Consider the following 23,492-nt stretch of genomic DNA (forward strand, 5'->3'; position numbering starts at 1 on the left):
TTATGGGGGTGGGGGTGGGGGTGGGGATGCGCGCAACCTGCACCCATGACAGCTATTTTACCTCCCTCCCTCTATCTCCTTTCCTAACCTCATAATTTGTGTTAACCTTTCAGTGTTCCTTTCAGCTACCCCATACCCGGTGTCCGTTACTGTTGCAGCTTCATCAACGCAAGCGGTGCCGGAGCCCCGACGTCTGCAGCAGCAGCAGCAGCAGCAACTGCAACCGTCGGAGCTGCAACCTTCGCAGCAGCAGCACCAGCGTCAACGGGCCGTTGTACGACACAACGACGAGCACGAGGACGACCTTGTAGCTGAGGAAATCGACTGAAAACACAAGTATAACTAGATGCCTCTGTTCGTATTACTACCGCCGATAGATGGCTGTTGGGTGATTGAGCGGTAACGACGACAATCCATGTTGTGATCCCGCCATGGATGTACCGCTCACTAGCAAGCAATCAAGGCATTGTAGGCTGGTTTGTTGGTACATGTGATCCAGGAGGAGGAGGAGGCTGTGTAGGAGGAAACCATTGGTTGGTTGGTTGTGCAGCAGCAGCAGCAGCAGCAGCAGTAGCAGCAGCATGTGAGTTATAGAGTACGGTGCTTGCCACGCATGATCAGCAACAATTTCTTACATTGCGGAATGATATCGAAGTTGTTGATTGATGAGAATTTACATGATGGTAAGAAGATATGCTCAGAAGGAAAAAAGTCGTAGAAATGGGTCACTTTATTATTACGCGACGAATTAATCTGAAGTACTCTGTGTACATACGTCGCACCAGTACTAACCTTGTCCAGAACAACAGCGAATTTTGAGAGGAATCATCGTCGTACATATGTACTGCACAATGTACATGTAACCTTCGTCTTGTAGTAAGCCACGTACGTTCGACTCACTCGGGCCGCTACCCAACTCACAAAACCCTTCAAACTCTGCCTACCGTTCAATCATTTATAAAGCACCAACGGAAACGGGAAACGGTTGTCAGCGAGCAGCACCGCACTACAATTTATGTGGAAGCAACACCGGTAAGTGCTTCATGCTCATCGGTCCAAGAAGAAAATCTATAAGAAAATCTATATGCTATATTCGGCGGCCAATTCTCCCCTGACGTTCACAACACCAAACAGTTAGCCCCCGCGCTCAGCGATTGAAGACACACGCTACCGTACAACGTACATCGTACAATACCGTGTTCCAGTGTTCTTGTATGGTGGAATTGTTTCTCATGTCCGGCCAGCTGTCCACGAGACACCGCTAACACTATGCCTACATTTAGCCTACAACTGCCCTAGCGTAACATTCGATCGGATGGTTAGGAGGGGGGAATGGCTGTTCGCAGGGACACAGAATTAGTCGGGTCTGCCCTGCGAAGACGAGGCGACCCAAGCTTTTAAATGCTTTTAAATGGATTTAAGCAGTGATCTGATTAACTAGGGATTAAAGGAGCAATTCCACCTCTGTCCACCAACCCCGGCGCAAAGGTTTTGAACAGCGCACCGTCCTTTTCAGATCAATCGCTAATCAGACATCCACTAATTTATAAAACCGAACCCCTACACCACTCACGACTTCTAGCTACCGCCATGCAGGAGCTCCGCAGGGAACCCCTTTCCCGTCGGGGAGCACGGGAGATCCCCTCCACAAAAACAAGAAACAGAGCCACCTACCGACCCACAGACGCGGAGAGGGGTAGCTTCAATATAACCCCATCCGCATATGAATAAGAATGAATTGTTGGGTGGTACATCAGTACGGCATGTGTGTTGTACCTACCGTACTGCTTACGCCCTGTTTCTTCTAAAAGACCGCTTCCTAAACAACCCCCCAACGATGCAAAACATCCTGCCAAACTGAATATGATGGATGATAACATGCGAACGTGATGGCGACGGGCGGCCCTTCACAGCATAGCGACCATTTCGGTCGACGCTGTTGCAACGTTGGTTGCGGAGGGAATCGATCTTAAATCCATTGAGGAGATTGATCGAGATGACGCTCGCTACCATTCTGAGCGCCGCCACGCCCAAGGGGGAACATGCAATTCCAAGAGACAAGGGCTCTGGATCGAAGAGACATTGTCGACCAATGGAAAAGAGAGGAACTTAAGATTGAGGTGGAGGTATACTGCTACCTACCATCACCATCAACTTCCCCACCGTGTCATCGAGTTTTCATCCTGCGGGCGGCGCATCAGCTGCTGTGTCTAATCTCTTTCTCCTGCTACCTGCCTCCTCCTATCCGCCAGAGGGCACCAACTGCGACGGCTGGGGAGCCGGATGGGCTGGGTCGCGAACTCTGCGGGTTCATGGGCCCAGGGGGACATGCAAAAGGGGCGCCGGCACCAATGTCAACTTTAGGAAGCAGCGACAGCAGCAGTCCTGCTTGCTTTGCGTTTAGAGGAAAGCCAAGCCGACAAAGGAACTGACGGCTCCGCTAAGACTGCAGTCATGTGGTACAAGACGAAGGTATGAATGGATGACAAAACAGTGACAAACAAAGGCCCCCGCAGCTTCTCACGCCTTATCCAACGCCCGACAGCAACCCAAATAGGCCCACCCGTAATGGAAGGTAAGGTCGTCTTGCTCGAGCCACAGGAACTTCTTGACCGCTGCGAGGTTCATGTCGTACGGTACAGCCTGTGTGGACATCATAGTACGGCACATCAGCAACTCAGCGGACACTCCACTCATGTCTGTGCTGCAAATTTGCCTTTTCTGCATGCATATGCCCACTTCACATGCACACGCACGGCTATATCCCGGCATTTGGTCGTCGTTCATCTTGACCTGAAAAATAAAGGATGTAATAGGTTTTTAGACCACCGGGCCTGAAGTGCCAGCCAGGGTCAATCGGTGCGGTGCAGGTGCAGTACGAAAGTACGGCTACTGGTATGCGCTCCAAAGCCATGCATTCCTGCCCCCCCTACATCCGGAGCGCCTGTTTCACCGTGTTTCTCCCTCAAATCAATATCAATATCTCACCAGGCCATTACAGGTCAGCTCCAAAGCGCGGTACGACACGTACAACTGCCCCCCGGCGGCCACGCTGACTCGCAACGGAGATAACGGAATGCGTTCTTTAGGTGTCGCTGAGAGGGCTTCCAGGTGGATTCCATGCTCCTATACGGGTCGGTCGGTGTGAGGAGCACAAAAGAAGAGAAGATAAACACATTGCAAGATCAGGAAAGATAGATCTGGATTGGTTAGGTCCTGGATTTAGATGTTCTTCAGGGGGGATGGACAACGAAGCGGTGAAGGGATGACAATTATGAGCGAGGGCAAGTGTGCGTTATGGTTTTGGATTTCCCAACATAAAGAAAAACGTCACCGAAACCCCAACAAGCAGATTGACGATTTCCGATATTTTCCTTGCGGTACTGTAGCAGCAAGCTGTCGGTTGGTAATGAGACTGTACGCCGCTTGTCGTACCCGCAATTTGTCGCAGCAGTATTCGGCCACCTTGCGAACCTGAAAGCCACGACACCAAAATGCAGAACGAGTCAAACCTAATTGACCGGGCAGTTCCTCGCACTGCGCATGCGCACGTGCACGATAAAAACACAGACGCATCTGGACGGCGGCCAAGAACTGAAAGACGGAAGCGGAAGACAGCATTCACGATTGGGCAGACTTAGCGCCTGGAGAGCATCGCGCATGTGCAGCACTTTTTGCTGCTAGCGCTGTACAAGTCCAACGGAGCAACAGCAACTGGAGAAACAGGCAACCCGCTGTCTCGTGCCGTTCTGCCTCGATGGCGGAGAGGCAAATCGAAAGCCAAGCGCAAACCCATATTGGCCCGGCATCTTCAAAGCACGACGCACCTCCAGCAGATGCGAGGCTTGAAGCCGCGTGATGGATAGGGTGGGCAAGTTGGATCCCTGAAAAGGCAGCAACAGTAGCAGGAGCAGGAGCACCATGGGTTCGAGCCCAAACATGAACTGTGCCGACCCACGGGTCATATATTGTAGCCGGGGCGGCGCGAGCACAGCGCACATCCTAACTCTCCAGGATTCAGATCTCTTGGGAGCGCAACGTACCGAGATTGAGGATCCGTGCTGATCCGACAACAGGCAAACAAAATGTGGTCATCGTCGTACACTCAAGCGTTACGTTTTGTGCCCATGCAATTCACACCTTAACGGGCAGCAAGTAAAATGTGATCTTGGACAGCAGAGGAGCCAGGCTATTGCTCCGTAGTACGACATCAGCCACCCAGGTGGGTACGTCATCGGGTTCGGTTTCGGAGCCGTCGAAGGACGTCAACAACAGCCGCCAGCGCTGCCCATCCGACCGCGAGCAGATAACTGTGGTGAGGACGGAGAGAAGACGGGAAGGGACGGAAGGCAAGGTAAAAGTCGCCATGTCGATCCCGGGCGAGAACTAGGATAAAGTCCGCAGTCACCTTCAGCAGTCACCTACGGAACCGATGAAAACGCAAACGCACAGCACCTGCACAAGCTGCCGTACGGTAGTACGACACGGCATGCCGTACCTGCAGGTACCGTTCCTATTTGCCAATATTTGGGCCACGGCTGCCGGTAATACCACACTCGCTCATCAATGCCCTCGCCTCCACAGTAGCCGTCATTGTCGCCCCCGCAACAGACGGATCGGCCTCCGGAACCATCTTGGGTTGCCAACCCGCCACGCGCCGTACCAGCGCTGCCGGCGCTGCTGCCGCCGGGGCTGATACAGCAGCGACTGCTTTGCATTATCCTTTGCACCCGCATATGCCGCCATTTGGCGAAAACGCATTCCAGGACCAGCTTGCCGTGGTTGACCTGGTTTTGCAAATGGATGGAGGGGTGAATGAAGGGGTTGTATGCGTCAGAATGCACGTACATGGATCATGATTATGTCGAGTGTACGGCATCAGTGTACTGCACGACGTTCCGAGACACGTAGAGGACTATGGGGAACGCGAGCAGCAGGGCCATTGCTGCATGATGACATGAAGCGGTCTTAGGGTTGACCGAAATAGTCGCAGCCCTTTCCTTCCCCCCTCCCGCACCTTGACGTGTTCCGCCACATCTCCGAAACCAACATCGACGCCGTACTCCTCCGCATTGAAAGCCGTGGAGGGCGACAAGGTGATGCAAAGACAGCCAAGTCTGTGATCGCATGTAAACCAGGGTGGGACCGAGCGCTGATCTGAAAGCTCCCGGCGCTTGGCGTCGAAATCCGCCTGGCGGGAGATGACATAAACGACCCGGGCGTTCCGTCAGTACCCTCCGTTACAGCAGTGTGTCAATGGCGGGGTGAGGGGCAACGCAGTTGGCGGTCTCCCAACACCGATTAGAGGGAGAAGAGCCATAAAAGGAGTTATGGAGCAAGGAATATAAAGCAGGAAGTACCGCTGTAAATATAAAATAGTTAAATCGAGTCACGTTATTACTGCTGAACCTATATCTGAGTTTCGTACCTTGCCGTATAGCACCATCTCCGTACCCAGCAGTACATCCCACAATGCCACGTTGCCCTGAACGTCCCTGGTCAGCACCCGCCGTTGGTCTGCGAGAACATGATGCTCCGCAATGGCTGCAAAGAAGAGAACGCACGACGAAAATACGGCAGTGAAAATTCGGGAAGCCCACAATTATTATACAGCAAGAATCAGAGGGCTTGTGCCAAGGGCTTCACAAAGTCCGTATCCATTCCATGCTGTTTATGATATGCACAGGTCGGGGGCAGCACATGACAGGATAGATGACATCCAAGTAAGAAAACTTTCATTAAGCAATGCTTACAGCAGAGCCCGAACGGCTCTACTACAAGGGCTTACAGCACACGCTAGGGCCTTATCCTTAAGCGGACTCGGCAAGCCATACCAGCGCCACTACCAGCTCAGGGCTTCAGCAGGCATGTGCACCAATGTATAAATGCCCTGAAACAGGTGATGAATAAAACCCCTGGGTGGCCGTACAAATATGGCGAGACACAGCCTTGCAAGGAAAACAACCACCTGACAAAACTGGATGCGAGCCTTCGTCCCAGGAAAGCCAAACGGACCACAACCTCCAAAAGACGCGAAACGCCCAACAGTCCCCCACCAGCACCCAAAAGCGCTAATGAACGCACCAGAGCTAACCCCCCCGCCGGAGAGACGGGAACGCAACTACCTACCACATACGAGACGGACCCGCATCAATTCATGTACTATGCCGTACACGCCTTACGGTGACGAGACATGGCAATAACAAAGGCCCAAGCCAATACCCGGTTTGCAACCCCCCCACCGGAGCCTGTGCAAAACCCTAAACCCAAAACCCCCAGGCCCCTGGCAATGCATGCAGACACCCACTCACCTGGAATTCCCGGTATCGTTACCAGGGGCTGCCGTACAAGCGGCCCCAAGCCCGCGGCCAGCTCATGGGAGATACGCAGGGCTGCACCAAGAAGACACGGAGTGCGCGAGTACGGGAGGAGGCAGGTGCAATTCGGTACAGGGATCTTTGGGATCCTCTCGACTTCGACTTCCTCACTCACACTTTAGCTGAAAGCAGGAAAGGAAACATGCGCACATCAACACACGACGAGCATGACGTACGGTACCGAGCTGTAGTGCAAAACTGCCGCACCTGGAAAGCTTCTGCCGCTCTGCAGCAACATCGGGGATGTCTGGGTGCAGCGAGGCGAGCGAACCTCTGGGCCGTCTGGGGTGGCGGCGGCGGCGGCGGTGGCGGCGGTGGCGGCGGCGGCGGGGGGGGAAGAGGAAGCGGCTGCGGCGGTGGCGGGGCTGGAGGCGACGGCGGCCAGAGCGGCGGCTGCGGCTGCGGCGGTTCTGGAGTCCGTTGTTCGCGGCCATTCAGGCGCGGAGGCGGCGCCGCACAGCTGCCGACCCGGAGATGGGACGAGCCATAAGTTCACGTGGGACGCGGATGTGGCTGCCCATAGCCCTATTTGCCCACTGCCGTAGCCGCCTGTGGCATGACAGCGTTTGCGGTGCTCGAGCAGCGTTACTAGGGATTGCATCCTGAGGGAGGAACTGGAATCCGATTTCGTTGGTCGTGTTTTTTCTCCCTTCTAGCTATGAGGCCATGAAAGGCTGAGAGCAAGCGAACCGCTACGCTCACCTGCAGGCGCGGGTCGAGCGTCGGGATCTACTGCCAGGGCACACACAGGGCCATTCTCCAGCGCAAGGAGCTCGCTGAAGCATCTGAGAAAAGGAAAAAATGTGAGAGAAAAAAGGTTTTAAGGATGTGGGGTATATGTGTGGAACTTGGTGGGGGCATTCATGTTTCCCGGCGGTTGGCCAAAATCGGCGCCATGAACGCAGCTCTGGCCGGGTGCAAGGACCCATTCCGGACCGTCGCGAAGGCTCTCGTCATCGCGTCCAACCATGGCTGGGACGTAGCTCACGAGAGGCGGGGTGGAGCGCAAAGCGCTCAAGCAAAAGCCACGAAAGCAGCGGTGAGCAAGAAACCTCAGCTCGGGCAAGTCCCAGGGCGCGCAGCGCAAGCCACGGGCGCGGCCGCGGTGGCAAAGCGAAGCGAAGCACCTCCAACAGCGGGTGTGTGCTTTTCAAATGCGGCGAGAGTTGGGACACGCTTCGCGAAGGAGTGCAAGGGCAAGAACTCATTGACTCGCCAGCCGAGGTGGTGGGCCCCCCACCGAGGCCGAAGGCAGCAGCCTTATGTGGTTGGAGCGGACGAGTGCTAAACCGCTGGTCAGGGGGAGCTCAGAGAGGTGAGGGGCGGAAGCCTGATGTTTCCTGCCTGGCACGGATAGAAACCGGTTTTGTAGGGCCCTATATGTGCCCTCAGGAGGGGCTGTCCAAAGGGGTTGTGGGGAGGCACCGTTGTCCAGTGTAATGATCAAAGTTTCGGGATAGTGCACCCGCACCCAGCCCTACCCCTTCCTGAAGACTGTTAATTAAACATAAAGCTTCTTAACTTTTCTCACTTGCAGGTCTCATGGAAACCGGCAGTTTCTAGCGGAGAACATTACAAAACTATAGTTTTATGAGTTTTTCATGAGATCTGCAAGCGAGGAAAAATTAAAGTATAGTTTTCTAATGATCCGCCAGAAAACATCGCAGTCTTATCCGCCTGGAACCCGATAGAAACCAATTCTGTCCTGTTTCAGGCGGATGAGATTGTGAAGGATATGGAGGCAGCGGATAACCAGCGGAAGCTGACAAACCTTATCCACAGTACCTGGCTAATAAGGAGGGTTTCAAGTAGCAAGCGCATTAGTATGGCATAAAGCGTTCGGTAGTTCGGTACATTTTTACTTTCCGAGCGATAGGATCGTAATAGTCTTTCTTATACGTTTTTACGATATCTATCTATTTTGGACAGCCTCCCGCCCCCTGACCCCCTCAGGTCTCCGGGCATGGGCCCCGCCAGGAGAATACACCTTGAAGAGTCACACGCAATTCCAGGTGTACGACACACACACCCCAAGGATCATTTTGTTTCATGGTTCAGGTAGGATTGTCAAAAGCCATGTACAGAATAATTTTGGTCTTGCAGTAGCGCAAGCACTGTCCCCAACACTGCCGAATCAATCCCGCCCGCCCGCCATGTATCAGCAAGATAACATGCATCCAGCGTCCAGCAAATAGATACAGAAGAAAAGCAAGTACACAGCAAGTGCATTATCTTGAAACTGAAAGATCATATTATAGCGGTTGAAAAACGTCTGCGACATGCTGGCGTCGACCTTGGGCAACGTTTCAATGCACCAATTGGTTTTTTCTCTCCAGACAAATGATAATCGTGCAACAGATGAATAGATTCAACAATGTTTTATAGTGAAGTGTATAACAGATCAAAGCCGGCATAAATTTTGGTACTACATCCGGTAGTTCTTAGGGCTTGACGCACGGACAGCGACACCAAAGTTAGGTGCCTAAGCATGGAAAACGTCTTGTCTCCGAAACCAAACAGCTGAAGAAACGGTCAGTGGTATCATCCTTAGAAGCAGATACCCTGAACGGTTGGGACGATCCCCCGCCCCTTGAGGGACTCACGTTTGCGTGTTGGTACGGAAGAGGGCGCGGTCACGGCCGGCGCTGTACACGTACGACAATGAGTCATCAGGTGAAAGCAACGCCCACACCGAATCGGCATGCACTTGGAAGGTCTGTCAAGGGGCACCCAAAGCAGGAAGCAAGACGGTTCAGAAGGTTGGAGGGCTTGGAATCAGCAACAGAGAAGGACGGTGGAGGGGTGGGGAAGGGTGGGGATAGGACGGGGACGGTGGACGCTGGAGGGGTGGGGGTATGTTAGGGCTTTAAACGGAGGTTTTTAAGCGGGTGCATGGCGACATGGTCTACGCGACAGAACGGAATGACGGTCAGGTTGGGAGGTGCGTTGGAGGAGTTGTGAGGCTAGCAGCGAAAAAATAGTTGGGAGGGGTGCGGGACCGAAGTATGGTCATACGTCTCTGAGCCAGAAAAGGCCTCCTTCAAATCCCCCCGCCCACACACATACTCTCACATCCCGTTCACACACATACATACATACAGACAGACCTGTACGCAGCGCCGCATGCCCACATCCCACAACTTAATGGTCCCATCTGAGGCCCCACTCAGCAACTTAGTGCCGCAGCTGTTCACCGCCAGAGCCCGGACCACATCCTGCGAGGAGCGCACCGAGGGACGGATATTGATGGGGGGGGTTAGGACTGGGCAAATAAGAAATGTCGGTTAAATTCGGTTTGGATGAAAGGTTTAATAACGGAAAGGGGGATATTGCGGGAAGAGCAAACCGCGGCAAAAACATTCCGTGACTCCCCCTATCCAGGAAAGATTTCCAGCGCCGAATGATTCGAGAGTCTCTTGGCCAGTAATACAGTCTCCCCCCCCCTCGGGAAGGTGGAACTTTGTTCCACGTCAGAGGACAACCATAAATGAGTTCTCTCTCTCTCCCCCCCATCTCTCTCTCTCCCTCTGAACAAGTACCTATTACCCCTTTTTCGTTCCAAATTTCCCTTCGCCCCTCCGCCATCGGTTCGGCGGTCTCTCTCTCAATGCCCGGCTATTCAAAAACCTCCCTCCTTTCCCAGCAGCCTTCAATTGCTCAGTTGAAAATGATGGTACCCAGCGATTGGTCTTCCTCCCTTGGCCGCAGCCGTGGCCGCACTTCTTCCCGACACCTTTTTTCCTTCACTAGGTGCTCCAGATGCCGGGGCAGGCGCGCTTGATCTCACCACCATCATATGATTAAGAGCACCCTCCCCCTGGCTACTGCCACCCCCTGGCTGTCCCTGGCTACTGCCACCCCCTCTACCTTGTGCCCTCTCAGCTTGCACACACCGCCCCCGGTCCGCGGGTCAAGCAGCCGCACCAGCGACTCCGAGGTCCCGGCCGCCAGCAGCCCGGCGGAGGGGCTGAGCGCCAGGGAGTACACGGAGCAAGCCTCCTCACGCACCTGAGGAGCGGGGAGGAGTGGGAGGCGGAGGGAAAGAGCGCCACGCCGGGTTGCTGGGGAATGTGTGTCTCTGTGTGTGTGTGTGTGTGTGTGTGTGTGTCTGTTCCTGTTACATATCGATCCGGGCCTGACGCTGGCCAGGGGCACCTAACCTTAGACCCCAACGGGAATAATGACCGCCAGGAAGCAGTCTCCCCCTAGCGGCGGGAGGAGAGGGGCGAGAGGGGCGAGAGGGGCCACAGCCCCCTCCTACTGCTCGACCGAGGGCGCGCGACCCACCCGGTGCCTCTACCTCGTGTATGTCTGTGTGTATTCATGCGCTGAGCCGCGGATGCTGAGCACGGGTGAGCACGGCACGCGAGTAACATTATTACCGAAAATGTGCGCAAATGCATGTGCGTGTGATATTGTGTGCGTGTGTGTGTGTGTGTGTTATGTACACCATTCTCTGAGTCGCGGGTTGAAGATTACACGACGAGTACACCTCCCTCGTCCTAGCGAGTACACCTCAATATACGTGTTCCTGTGCCGTGGCATTATTTGCAGGCTAGGGCGGTGGCGCGCACGACAAGAAAGGCGTGGTGTGGTGAGGTGCGGTTAGGCGTGTGTTTCAGGCTGAGCGGTCACACGAACACAGCACTGGAGGATAGATGCACCCACCTCCGCCGCCCCGTCCTCACAGCCGCTATGGGCGCCTCGCAGATGGAGCTGTGTGTGGAGGCCCCTCTGAAGGGTTTCGGAGCCGGGACCGAATGGCAGGTGTTACTGACAGACAGACAGACAGACATGTACGTAGACATCCATCGATTCATACATGAGCAGCACTTCAGCCCGTTACTACTAGGGTAACCTAAAGCCAAGTAGGGAACAGGTGAAAAGGACTGTATGGCCAGAAGCTTAGCGATGATAACGAAAAGCGATTAAGATGCATTATTGGCATCATCTTCAAACGTACGGCAATGCCGTACCTCCACGTCGTAGCTGAAGACTTCGCCACGTAGCCCCGCCGACACCACCAAGCGGCACTCCGGGGCAGCAGCTAAGCGAGTGACGTAATCGGAGTGGGCTGCTAGAGTGTGAAGCAAATGACCTTCGGGGTGGGTTTAATGTTGGGGGGTGGGCCGAGGGAAGACCCGGCAGATTAGGTGCAGCCAAAGGTATCAAACGTGCACCTTTCTAGAGCCAGCCTTAGGGTTCCAAGCATTGTTCTTTTGTGACTGCGATGTTCAACACCTTGTTCGTCCGGAAAAGGAACAGTTCAGTTCCTCTTCCCTTCTCATCCTTTTTCATCATGGCTTTCTTCAACCGATGGGCACAACGACCTGAAGGTGACTGTGACTGAGCGTTGGGACCGTATGCGCGCACCAATGCCCACCAACCTCTCAGACAGGAAACGGCCCCGTTTTAGTCATCGGAAAAACTAAAGATGCGATGGACTACAATAGTATAGTTTGCGATGCGGCTAGGTACCGAAAGCATTTTAAATCGGTCCAGTTAAAAGACCATATTCCGTCCCCTTCCTTCAACTCGTGCGCTACTGGCGTTCGGAGCAAGCCGTCCGGAATGAAGGCTTGGAGAACCGAAGTTTTAGCACGCTACACCTTTCCGAACGCCCGAATGCAATTGCGTCACAGCAGGTTTGAGGTGAGCTACACAGGCTGCACGGGACTAGCTGGTTTAACCTCCGGGAGAGCCGCTTCGGGGCCCTTCCATCTACGGTTGCAGGTAGGTGGCCGCTTCGCGCATGAAGCTGCCGTACAAGGAAAGTCGGTGCTCACCACTTTCTGAGCCAGCCCTCCATAACCGGACGGTGTGATCATTCGAGCAGGTGATGAGGAGGTTCCCGATGAGGGCAAGGTCGTTGACCCAGTCAGCGTGGCCTTCGAAGCTGGCTTCCAGCGCTGGCTCCGGGCCCGCTACGTCCCATCTGCGAGTTACAAGCAATTGTAACGATTAAAGCACTAAATAAGACGCAATTCGTCATTTTTAAGTTTTGTTTACGGTTTACGCTTGTGGGGAGCAAACGGTATAGACGGCAGTGCGGAGAACCTGCGATAAAAACCTTCAACGGTAGAAGCTTACAGGCAATTATGTTATGTTTGGAAGTAATACATTCGTTTTTGCCCTAATTTACTTGAAAGTCGCTGTCAGTAACTAACGACCGATACATTCCAATGCGCAAAGGCCATGGGTTGTGTGGAATCCTCCAATTACCTCTTCACCGTAGAGTCCCTAGATGCAGTAAACAGGACCTTGTGGTTGGGAATTGAAGGAATCAAAATTGCCTCCACGCCAGCGCAGTGCTGCAGAGTCATAAGCGCGGCAGAAGGGATGTTGCAGCAAAAATCCACCCATTGAGCGCACAGAAGGCATCTAGGGCCTACCTTTGTCACATCTTGAGGCCGAAAAACAAGCGCGACGTTACGGTCCCTGTTTGTATGCATCTGTGCTCCTAGCGAACCTTGCAGCGTTCCTCATGAGCAGGCTTTGAGAAAGAGAACATTTGGAAGTAAGGTTGAAATAAAGGAAATGAACAAATTGTCCAGCGCGTGTAATGACTCGCTGAGGTCCATGTTGTTTCACTAGTTTGGCGCGCAAGTTACAGGTCGATCATTTTTAAAAAAATCATTTCGCTCGGTGCCGTAGCCAAGCGATATGTTTGTCAACTATGTCTGTGATTTGATCTGAAGGCAAAGCGGGCAACTTACAGTGAGCTTACTTTGGTGGGTAGAAATTACACAAACCCGATGTCGTACTTCGATGGGGTAGGCCATGAATGTGGTTCACTACGCACCTAGCTGTCATAGTTTAATCCATATAATCTTTGTAAAAGATAAGCATTGGGCCCTTACTGCTATCCACAATCGCGACCACTTCAAGTACAGAATGCTTTGTGCTCAGGCTGACCGTTTCCAGGTAAAAATGAGGTTATCCTTGCAAAGAATTCTTGTGTTAATTGCACTACATATAATGATGTTTGCTCGACAGGCAATGTGACTTGCGACCGCCATATCCTGACGAAACTGGTTGCGAAGCTACTCTGCAGAGATAACTTCTCGAAACGTAGCTTGCTGCTTTGCATCCGCTGTCTTTATCTTAATGTCACGACGACGTGTCAGGAAGTTGTATGCAATCAGCCTTTCGGTAACGAGTGTCCCGTTCAGTTACATGCAATTCCGCAAAACGCCACAGACAAGCGGTTTGTACCGAAAAGCCCAACCAGCTTATATACTGCATCCCCGATTGCTTCCTCCGAGGCCGACTAATATTTTACGCGATGCAAGGAGCAGTACAGGTAAGTACTGTCACCTGGGACATACCCATAGCCTTACCCTTTCAACTGTGGAGAGCCGCAGCAAGACATACGAACAGCTTCCCGTAAAATTAATTGTTCACAACCCATATCGCTCATATTCAGTTTACTAGCATAATATTAGACATGAAAGGATTGTCGGCGAGTGTCCGTGTATGACTCGCATATCACCGACACTGCATCCTTACGAACATCGTGAGGATGCAGCACCTGAGGATATCACCCACACGCTAAATTCAAGGTGAAGATTAAAATTAAGGCATAAAGAAACAGTCGATCCTTTACACTGCATAGTCCCTTATTAAAGGTAAATTCTATCACTGCCAAGGTGGAACGCGGTCGAGTGAAATTTATCTCAAGGAGACCCATATATGATTTTTGACTGCTGAACAAAAGCAATTATTTACAGAGCCAGCAGAACTCCCCCCGGCGGTGATAAAACACCACTTCCATCAGCCGACGTCTGGGACGTCGTCGCGACTGCCAGAATCTTCCGCCTGCACAACGCCACAAACCAAATCTGAAACGTCCGTAACAGATCATCCCCCACTTCCATCCTCGGCAAGCTGTACAGATTGCCGTTTGCTTTGGTTTTCCATGCAACCTGGAAGAACTCTCGTATTCTTCACTACACGCTCCCCTCGAGAAAGCTGCAATCAGCTTCTCAACCGCCGTCCCTTCTGTTCATTAGGTACCACTCCAAGTCTCCACCCACCCCCCGAAAGGCGGACTGACAGCTTTTTCGCCGCGGTTCGTACGGGCCGAGTCAAGGGGGGGTCAAAGGGCGGCGGCTACGGGTACCGGTACACAGCTCCCCGTGAAAGAGCGGGGCACAGATTGCCGGGGGGGGGGAGAGAAAACCGCGGAAAACACGTTACTCCCCTCCTAAGGTAACCCGCCCCACTCTCCCTCTCCCCCTAACTTCCAGAGTAAAACGTGAGAGCCACAGACGCAGCAGGAAAAGGACGCTATGAACTATGTCGACACAAAGCATCCACACCGCTTTGACGTTTTGTCGCATAACGCTCTTGCCTTGGCCGCGCTATTGTGTCTTATGCAGCAGGGCCACGCAAGGAAGGCTGGAAGGTCAGGGGCTTCCACCGCAGCCGGCTGACTGAGCTCCTGGAGCGACTGGTACAGAACCGTTTAATGCCACAGCTGTGCAGCAGCATTCTGACATGTGACATCTCTCCTCCTTTCCCATTTCACTCTCCGTCACCGGCCCTTGCTTAGATAGGTCACTCTAGGTCCGTTTCATCTCGTTTGCTGACTTTCAAGAGGAGGAGAAAAACAATAGGTGCCCACGTACATACACGCCCACACGTACATACACGCACACACACACACCCATGGCGAACACAATCTTCCTTCCATGCACATTTGCAAGGCCGACAGGAACAGCCGAAATGCGAGGTACGGAAGAAGTACGGTACGCTAGGATATAGGCGTTTAGTCGGGCGAAGCAGTTCCGCAAATCCTCGCGCACTCCTCACCTCACTTCGCCCTCCCCCCATCTCCTTGTCTTCTGCCAAGTCCTTTCATTGCCGTCCTGAAGCGACCCCGCTCGGCCGCACACATGCGCACACGTACACAGACACACAATGTCCTTGAACCCTCCTCCCTGCCCTCTAGCCCTCCAGCAACGTGCGCTCTGTCGACAGGCGTTCTGTTTCAGGTATCCAGGATGCTCATCCCACCCTGTCATTCGTGCAGTAGCCCCAAGCTCCAATCCTAACGTCCTTACAAGTGGTTTCTAGCCAAGGGCTTTGAGTCGTTGGTTGCGGTCCATGTCCGAGAAGCCGGTTCTCTGTACTAGGCAGGGAGTTCCTTCTGCCAATCTGTCCGTCCTCCCGTCTTTAGATACCGGGGTTAGGGTTATCTTTGATACCACGGTTACGTTGTGTCGTTGCAGCTAACGGCCCTCCATGGCGCTTTCCCTTCCCGACACCCTCCCGAGCAAAATACACACCTGGTACGACATACTGCGTGTACGCATGCCCGTATGTGTATAAGCCCTCTATGACCCCTGACCCCACACTATGCGGGTACACTCCTTCCCCTCCATCCCCGGCTCACCGGGGACCAATGCACGTGACCCTAGGTGCTAGACGGGGCGATACAAACCAAACCAACCAGCCCTAAAAACCTCAAATCCCCAAAGCTCTTAATAGTGGGCTTAAACCCCTCTCGCTCGCTCGCTCTCTTTCTTTCTCTCTCTTCCCTCCGTGCGCGTGCGTGTGTGTGTGTGTATGTGTGCACGCGCGTGCGTGTACGTGTGTGTGTGTGTTGTTGTTGTTGTGGGGGCCCCCGGAAATCGCTCAAGTGGGAGCCCTCGTACCCACCAGCAACCACCGCCTGCTGCCCATGCGGCGGTCTTCAGCTTGCCACCAATCTCGCTCCCCTCACATGGGACATGACCTCCCCCAGCCAGCCAGCCACAGCCAGCCAGCCATCTGCTGCAACGGCGAATACCCGACGTGACCAAACCGTGCCGCACACACACAAATACATACACACACATTTATTCACGCGCACACACAACCCACTGCTCTTCAACCACCATCGCAATCACAACAACCGTACGTACCCGCGTAATATCACGAAATCCCCAGGTTCCCCCCACTGTGCCCGACGATCCCATCCCTCAACCCCCCAACTTCTCCACGGGTTGTTATTGTTGTCGTCGTACTAGAGTGGTGTTGGTGGTGCAGCCGTGTTCTATTCTCTATGCTCTAAACCCTAAACTCCCGTCCAGGGCATCTCCCGACGAGCGAGAGAGCTAGAGCGCTATACAGTAAAGCCCCCGGGGTGGTGACGACTCAGCTGGCTGGATAATACTCTTGCTGATTCCCCCCTACCCTCCTGCCCACCAAACTCCCGCACCACATTCCTCAGCCGTCCTCCTGATTGCCTTTTTTCCTCTTCTTCGCCCCTGGAGGCAGGCACCCATCTATCCACTGCAGGCCGTGGAGCACGTGGCGTCCCATCGAAGCAACTTGGCGGCCTAGGTGGAAAGTCGCAACCGGCCAACAGACTGACAGAAAAAGACGCGCGGCGCCGCGCCGCGCCGCGCCGCGGGAGGTTTCCAGCGCGAGGCTTCTGGCGGTGTAGCTGTTGCTGCTGCAGCTGCTTCTCATGCTGTTGCATGTTGCAGGTGCAGCTTCTAAATCAAAGTCGAACGACATGGCTACTGGTGGTGGTGGTGGTGTTCGCGGTGCTGCTGGCCCGCGTCCGCTAACGTGGTGGTCCATCACCGCTGCTGCTGGTGCTGCTGTCTACTGCTGCTGCTCACGCGGCTGTAATTATGTATGTATGTATGCATGCGTGCGTGCCGAGTACGGCCATACCAGCCAGTCACGTACACGGTCCAAGGCGGAGGAAGAAGGTGCAGGCCATGCCACGCAACAATTAGTACGAGCGTCCCCCAGGACCAGTGGGAGGGTGGGTGAGGTGGGGGCCCTAGGTGGCGGCGGCACGTCCAAGAGCACCACGATGGGACGGAAGCCGTGTGTGACCCGAACCGCTTCACACCGCTGCACTGCGCTGCACGGCCCCCGCACCCACACCCACGCCCACACCCACGCCGCGCCCCGCAGCAGCAACAACTGCCCTGCCCTGCCCCCATCCCTCCAGCCAAAAATCGGCGATCTGTGCCACGTGGCATTGGCCGCGTGCCGAAAAACATATAAGCGGCAAGAAGAGCGGGTAAGTAATTGTGGTGGCGGCGGCTACGGTATGATTGTTGTTGCCGCTGCTTCTGCTTCCGCTGCCTGGCAGCGGCGGTGATGTCCGCAACAGCAGCAACAACGACAGCAAGGTATCCTCACAAGAAGTAGTCCGGCGCAGCGCGTTTTGACTGGATACCCCGGACCTCCTGAGGTGCCGCCTCGAACACCTGTGTATGTATGTATATGTGTTTTGGGAGGGGAAGGGGAGGGGCACTTTTCGGGGGAGGAGGAAAGGGAGTTTGTTGAGGGTTAGGCGGACGGAGAAATTTCGGACAGAGGGCTAGCCGGCACTTCAGACAACCACCACCCTCCCCGCCACCTTGCCAGCCACCACGATGGATGACTTTTGTTTCCGCACATCACAACATCAGGGCAGGGGTCGTGCCGCCCTACCCCGCCCTCCCCGCCCCTGCACCACCGGGAGCCCCACCCCACTTTCACTACACGATTCCGCCACCCCTCCCCGCCACCCCTCCTGCACCTTGTAGTTCTTCCCAAGGTGCTCATCCACCTCCATAATGGCCGCCACGTTCCCGCATCTGCACGCGCAGGAACACAAGGAAAACGTACCGACAAACAGATGGACCGACGGGCAAAGCGACAGTAAGTGGCAAGTATGTCTGCATGGAGGTCTGCTCAGACATCCATTGCCTGCTTGAAGTACAATAGCAGTAGCGCTCCACCCCGCCAATTCAGACACACACATGCACATATGCACATGCACACACACATATACACACACGCATACATACACACAAGCCACCGGCAGCAGCAGCACAACGCGGCAGCTCCCAACCGCTAAGAGAATCCCTAAATCCCCAGATTCCAAACCAGGATTTTCCTGACCGTTCCTCTTTAACTATCTAAAACCCCACAAGCAGCACCATTCGCAGTAGCAACAGCCGTAGTGGCGCTACATCAGCTACCGACCGCAAACAACCAAAAAAAACCTTTACAACAGCAACGCCCCGGCCTCCCCTTACACACGCACACGCACACACACCTGTAGCAGTAGTTCGGTGCCGACCAGACCGTCACCAGCTTTTCGTTGAACATGGTCTTGTAGCCGTCCATCACCAGCTGGTGTGCCCGACAAATCAGGTCGATCTTGTTGGCATCTGTGAAGGCGCGGCACACGTCGGCGCCGAACAGGAAGCCGGCGCCGCGGGGAGACAGACCCCAGCCCTCGATATCCTCGGGGTCGGACCACAGCAGGTCGCACATGGCGCCGTCGTGAGGGACCTCCTGCTTGCGGTCTATGGTGCGGATCTGACGTGGAAGACAGACAGGATACAGTGGGGGAGGAAAGGGGGAGGGAAGGGGAAGGGGAGGAGGGAAGGGTTAAGACGAACCACAGACAAGCGGAGCTGACACCAGGGATAGACGGATGGATACTGCATCAGGAAGTTGTTAGAAGCTACCAAACAGTGGCGACTTGGGGGGGAAGGGAATGGAGGGGGACAGGGGAGGGGGGAAAGGGGAGGGGAGGGGAGAGGGGCAAGCCATGTTTGGAGGCAGATGGGGGTTTCGGTCGGTTGAGGTTAAGACAAACCACAGACAAGCGGAGCTGACACCAGGGATAGACAGGTACTCCATGAATAGACGGATGGATACTGCATCAGGAAGTTGTTAGAAGCTACCAAACAGTGGCGACTTGGGGGGGGGGAAATGACGGGGGGAAGGCGGAAGGGAAATCATACGAGAGGAAAGGGGGAAAGACGAACCACACACGATTGATGCTGCTGCCAGGAAAGGGGGAAAGCGCAAGCGGAGGGAGGGCAGGGGGAATATGTGCGAGGTGCAGTCGTAAAATCCGGGAGGGGGCCCGTGGACTGGAGTCCAATGGGCAGGGAGAGGAAGGAAGAAGGAGGGAAGGGGACGATGGGCACGATGTGGTATGTATGTATGTATTTATGTATGTATTTATGTATGTATTTATGTATGTATTTATGTATGTATTTATGTATGTATTTATGTATTTATGTATGTATGTATGTATGTATGTATGTATGCATGCATGTGCGTGTGCACCTGTGCCGCGTCCCGCCAACCTCACCCCCAACCCAACCCGTGGGCACGCCTCCCCTCGCGGGCCTTACCTGATCGAGTGTGGATATGGTGGGCGACAGGCCTCCATGTACGGCAAATATGGAGTTGTCAATGACCGCGGAGAGACTGCGAGCATGCGCCAGAACAAATGAGGATGATGCGAATGTTGATGACGTTGACGACGACGGAGTAGAGTAGTGGCAGGTGGCAGGGGCTTGGCAATCGACAAAACGCCGAACGAGAGAAGACAGTGCTACCACCACCCTCCACCCTTCATGGCTGGGACCACCGTCCGCGGTAATTGGCTCCACCCCCCTCACGTACACGCGTAATACATGATCTGGTCTAGAGACACTGCTGCAATTTGCGGTTTACGGTCCTGGGTTAGGCTCGTGGTCGACCTTCCACATTGCCGGGAGCATGAGATTATGGCTAGCTGCTGAGATGTGGAGGTTGAGGTCACAGTCGATGGACCGAGATTCGCACGCTGGATTGGTGGTGATTGCTGAACGTTTCTGTCTTTACGGATGTCCCGGTGAGAGAATGAAGAGGGCTTTTCTAGATGGCAGAATCAACCGCTTTGGACTTGCAGTTCGGGTATGGCGTCGTACAGTGTGGTAATGGTGGATGGTGCTGTACGGAGTTCAATCCTAAACATGACAATCCAAATGTGTCCAATTGGCCCGGAAGCCTCCCCATCTGTAACAACAACATGATACATACATACATACATACATACATGCATGCGTCGCTGAACTAAATTACTCATGTACCTCCTCGGCAACAATACCTGGCCGCGGCGGTTCAGATCTTATAAAGGTGCATGCCAGTACACACACACACATACACACACACGCACACATACATACACACATACATACGAAGCCCCCGTAAGGGAGACCCCTCCTGTAGTGTCGAGCGTGTGGAAACCCCAGGCGACCCACAACACCAGTGCCTGCAAAGGTGTCCATTTGGTCCCCCTTTCTCTTCCCGCCTCTCCCTGAGAGTGAGCTCACTAGGCCGTGCCCCCATACTGCTACTGCTACTTACTGCTGCTGCTCCTCATACTGCTGTTCCCGGTGTTCATGCTACTGTCCTTTTGTAGTAGTTGTTGTTTTATTGCTACTGCTGCTACTGAGAACGCCGCGTCCCTTAGCGCGAACATCCCCTTTGCGGACCTCCGCGCCTCATAAAGGGGTTTGGCTGCTTGCGTGCAGCAATCGGTCAGGTCGTAGCCGGGCCCGATTAGTGGTATATCGTACTATAAGTTGAGAGAAACATTGCAACGGGTAACCCCCTTCCTTCTCCCTTGTCTTCCTTGCCCTTGAAACGGGGCAACGCGCAACACGCTGGGCAAGGAAATCCCGTTCCACAACCCGCTTCCTATCCCCTTCCTCCCACTCCACAACTCTGCAACCTCAACAACCCCAACGTTTCCCAGGGGGGTGCGTAGTTAGCCGCGGACTTAATGGATGCATTTGAAAGGAGGGGGAGAGAGCGATTCAATTCCCCAATTCCCCAAGCCAAGCGTGGCTTAAGGATTTTTGCGGCGGTAGCCCGGACGTCGTGAAACTTGCCTTAGGTAGTCAAATACGTCAGTGCAGTACCGCCATACGTTGACCGAGCCGTACTTCCGCAAGCACTCGTCGTAGAAGCCGTACACCTTGGGAAAAGAGGCGTTCAGGCAGGGATTCAGGTAAACAGCCAGGTAGGCAGTCATGGAGCAAGCTGCTGGAAAGTTGAAAGGACGGGACGCTGACGGCACTTGGCGATGGCGGGGTTGGGAGTCATATGCAAGCAGCGTAGATTTAGACCCCGCCAACGGAAGCGCCAGAGGAGTCCAGGTTCTAGAGACCAGACGCAGACGCGGAGGAAAAAAAGATTGTGAATGCAAACGTGGATGCTGCAAATGTGGCATTGCCACCATCTGCTGTTACCGAAACTAGCACAACCTGCCGTGTCTGCAACTCTGCAGCTCAATCAGCAGCCAGTCCCGACCCATGCTAAAGAATTACATACCCCTTGGAATCCGACTTCCGATATTCCTCCCTCCCTCCGCGCACCCGATCCTTGCGTCTTGGCAGAGCACCGGGCCCTGGCTCTGGGCCTCAGGACCCATGAAACCCCAAAACCATACCCCAAATCCCGGCCTTGATGAAGACATACCCATAAGGCACAGAGTGCAGCCGCCCTCCCACCCACCAGCCCACTCAGACTACTCCCTTCGAAAATTCACTATGCAACACCACCTCCTCCTCCTCCCAGTTCCCTGTTCGGGGTGCAGGTGAGTACGACACCCCCCTCATCCCCACCCCGCCGGACACCTCCCTCGCTCCTCCACCCCCTCCCCCCGACCCCTCATCCGTCCAGCCAGCTCGCCCAAGGGCAGGTGTCCACGCGTCCTCCCTCCTCACCTACCTGCGTAATCTGCCGGCTTTCATGGTTGCCCCGGATCAACGTGATGCGGTCGGGATACCGAACCTGCGAGTTCGGGGGTGAGTTAAAATATAAGTACACACATGCATATAGACATGACATGATTGGACAGTAGGTCACGGATGTATTGACGGTGCTCAGGGGGGACGCGGATGTATGTGCGAAAGACGCACGGAATTTGAAAATGCCAGCGGCATGAGGGGCTTAGCAGTCTTGGCCGCCTTCTAAGTGAGAAGTCGATGCATCCGATATACCTCTCAGCTGTCAAACGTGCCATGCTTCAGCTCACGCTTGATATCCTGTTATGGTATGCGGTGGGTTCTGCTGGGTCGCACAAATCTCCAAATTTCCATTGTCGCTCTTGTGGCTCTTAACCCACGCTGAAACCCCCTCCATCCCTACCCCCAAACCCAGGGTAAAGCCAAGGCTTCAGGCAATTAAAGCAGCCGCCTTCGGGGCCCATTTCCGCCATTGGGGGCATCCCATAAGAATGGCGCTGCGCCGCAGGTATGACCTCCTTGCAAGTAAAGCCTCGTGCGCGGCTACGAAAGGACCGTAACCCCCTCAGCATCCCGCAACTCTGTGCGCGCACGCACCTTTAGTGCGAGTAGCAGCAGAAATGTTTCAACGCTGTAGAAACCCCGATCCACGAAGTCACCCATGAAAAGGTAGTTCCTGCGGCAACACCCGAGGCCATAGGTTTGCTACCCACTTCATGGGGAAGGTCCAATAGCTGCACCGATTTTGCAGCTGATTTATATGGTGGGTGCAAAGTGGGCAAGTGTTATCTCCTCGGGACGAGCAGGAGAGGACGTCGTTCCGGGCAAGCGCAGCCATCCCGCAGTGCTTTCCCCCACACGCCTTTACAGGCGGCAAAGTGCAAGCCATTGCTTACGTCATGGGGCAATCTCCTCCAACTTGGAAGAGCTCCATAAGATCATAAAATTGGCCGTGTATATCGCCGCCTGCAGATAGACGCAAGCAATGTCAGCGAACCGGCGTGCCTGGCTGTTTATGAGGCGTCTGATGCACGTTGTCGTTCCACAGGTAGCGCCCACCCAACATTCAACAAATGTTAATATGAACCAGCACAGGGTTGCGCGGGAACTTGCGACATGTGCACCAGACGCGTTACTCACAAACTGTCACCGGAGCATCCACACGCTGAACGTTGCTCTCCTCTACTAATATCTCCAGGGCCTTCTGGCAAAGAGTCTTCACGTCCGACTCTTTTAGAGGCTCGCACTTCTTCAGCTGCTCTATCCACCGGTCCAGCTCCGATTGCCCCGCCATACCGGCCAATGGCAGCAACTTCCCAGTAATTAGCTGGTCGTTGCGGCTTGTCAAGCTGCTGCAGTCGCCTCAGCGCCCCGTGAATTCGGCGCCAAGGGCGCCAGCGCGCCGCAAGGACCTGGCTAATGCCGACAATATGTCAATACGTATGCATGAATAGCAGCTACGAGGATGAACCTTGCAGATAAGGTAAAGTGCTGTCCCGTGGATGGCGTTCCAGTCAGCCAACAGATTATAAGGAAATTACCGATGGCTAAATGCAACCAATCAAGTAAATGCTTGACAGTG

General features: G+C 54.3%; 3 protein-coding genes across 3 annotated transcripts in view; 1 reads left to right on the forward strand and 2 right to left on the reverse strand.

Annotated features, from left to right (window-relative positions):
• Positions 1 to 328, forward strand: part of VOLCADRAFT_119536 (uncharacterized protein) — a gene marked incomplete at both ends in the record, with an annotated part of 11,158 nt that extends 10,830 nt beyond the window's left edge. The window contains one exon of the mRNA XM_002956827.1: positions 159 to 328. Within this exon, the coding sequence (XP_002956873.1) occupies positions 159 to 328 (170 nt within the window). The remainder of the gene's footprint in view (positions 1 to 158) is intronic.
• A 1,913-nt stretch (positions 329 to 2,241) lies between these two features.
• Positions 2,242 to 12,829, reverse strand: VOLCADRAFT_97916 (uncharacterized protein; the record flags this gene model as incomplete). The annotated part of the gene is made up of 20 exons (XM_002956865.1): positions 2,242 to 2,302; positions 2,564 to 2,643; positions 2,989 to 3,126; positions 3,436 to 3,594; positions 3,828 to 3,884; positions 4,141 to 4,310; positions 4,499 to 4,787; positions 5,018 to 5,191; positions 5,429 to 5,544; positions 6,312 to 6,392; positions 7,080 to 7,162; positions 8,981 to 9,093; positions 9,485 to 9,592; positions 10,245 to 10,385; positions 10,538 to 10,582; positions 11,046 to 11,111; positions 11,354 to 11,475; positions 12,164 to 12,312; positions 12,600 to 12,688; positions 12,770 to 12,829. 20 exons carry the CDS (start codon positions 12,827 to 12,829, stop codon positions 2,242 to 2,244), a joined length of 2,301 nt encoding a protein of 766 aa, XP_002956911.1.
• Positions 12,830 to 17,521: 4,692 nt separating this feature from the next.
• VOLCADRAFT_97917 (uncharacterized protein) lies at positions 17,522 to 23,204 on the reverse strand (the record flags this gene model as incomplete). The annotated part of the gene is made up of 9 exons (XM_002956866.1): positions 17,522 to 17,593; positions 17,908 to 17,965; positions 18,430 to 18,695; positions 19,526 to 19,601; positions 21,083 to 21,138; positions 21,894 to 21,956; positions 22,508 to 22,586; positions 22,807 to 22,876; positions 23,051 to 23,204. The coding sequence occupies 9 exons, from the start codon at positions 23,202 to 23,204 to the stop codon at positions 17,522 to 17,524; spliced, it is 894 nt and encodes a 297-aa protein (XP_002956912.1).
• Positions 23,205 to 23,492: the final 288 nt, after the last annotated feature.

This window comes from Volvox carteri (genome assembly GCF_000143455.1).
Source record: "Volvox carteri f. nagariensis unplaced genomic scaffold VOLCAscaffold_66, whole genome shotgun sequence".
In the NCBI taxonomy this organism is placed as follows: domain Eukaryota; kingdom Viridiplantae; phylum Chlorophyta; class Chlorophyceae; order Chlamydomonadales; family Volvocaceae; genus Volvox; species Volvox carteri.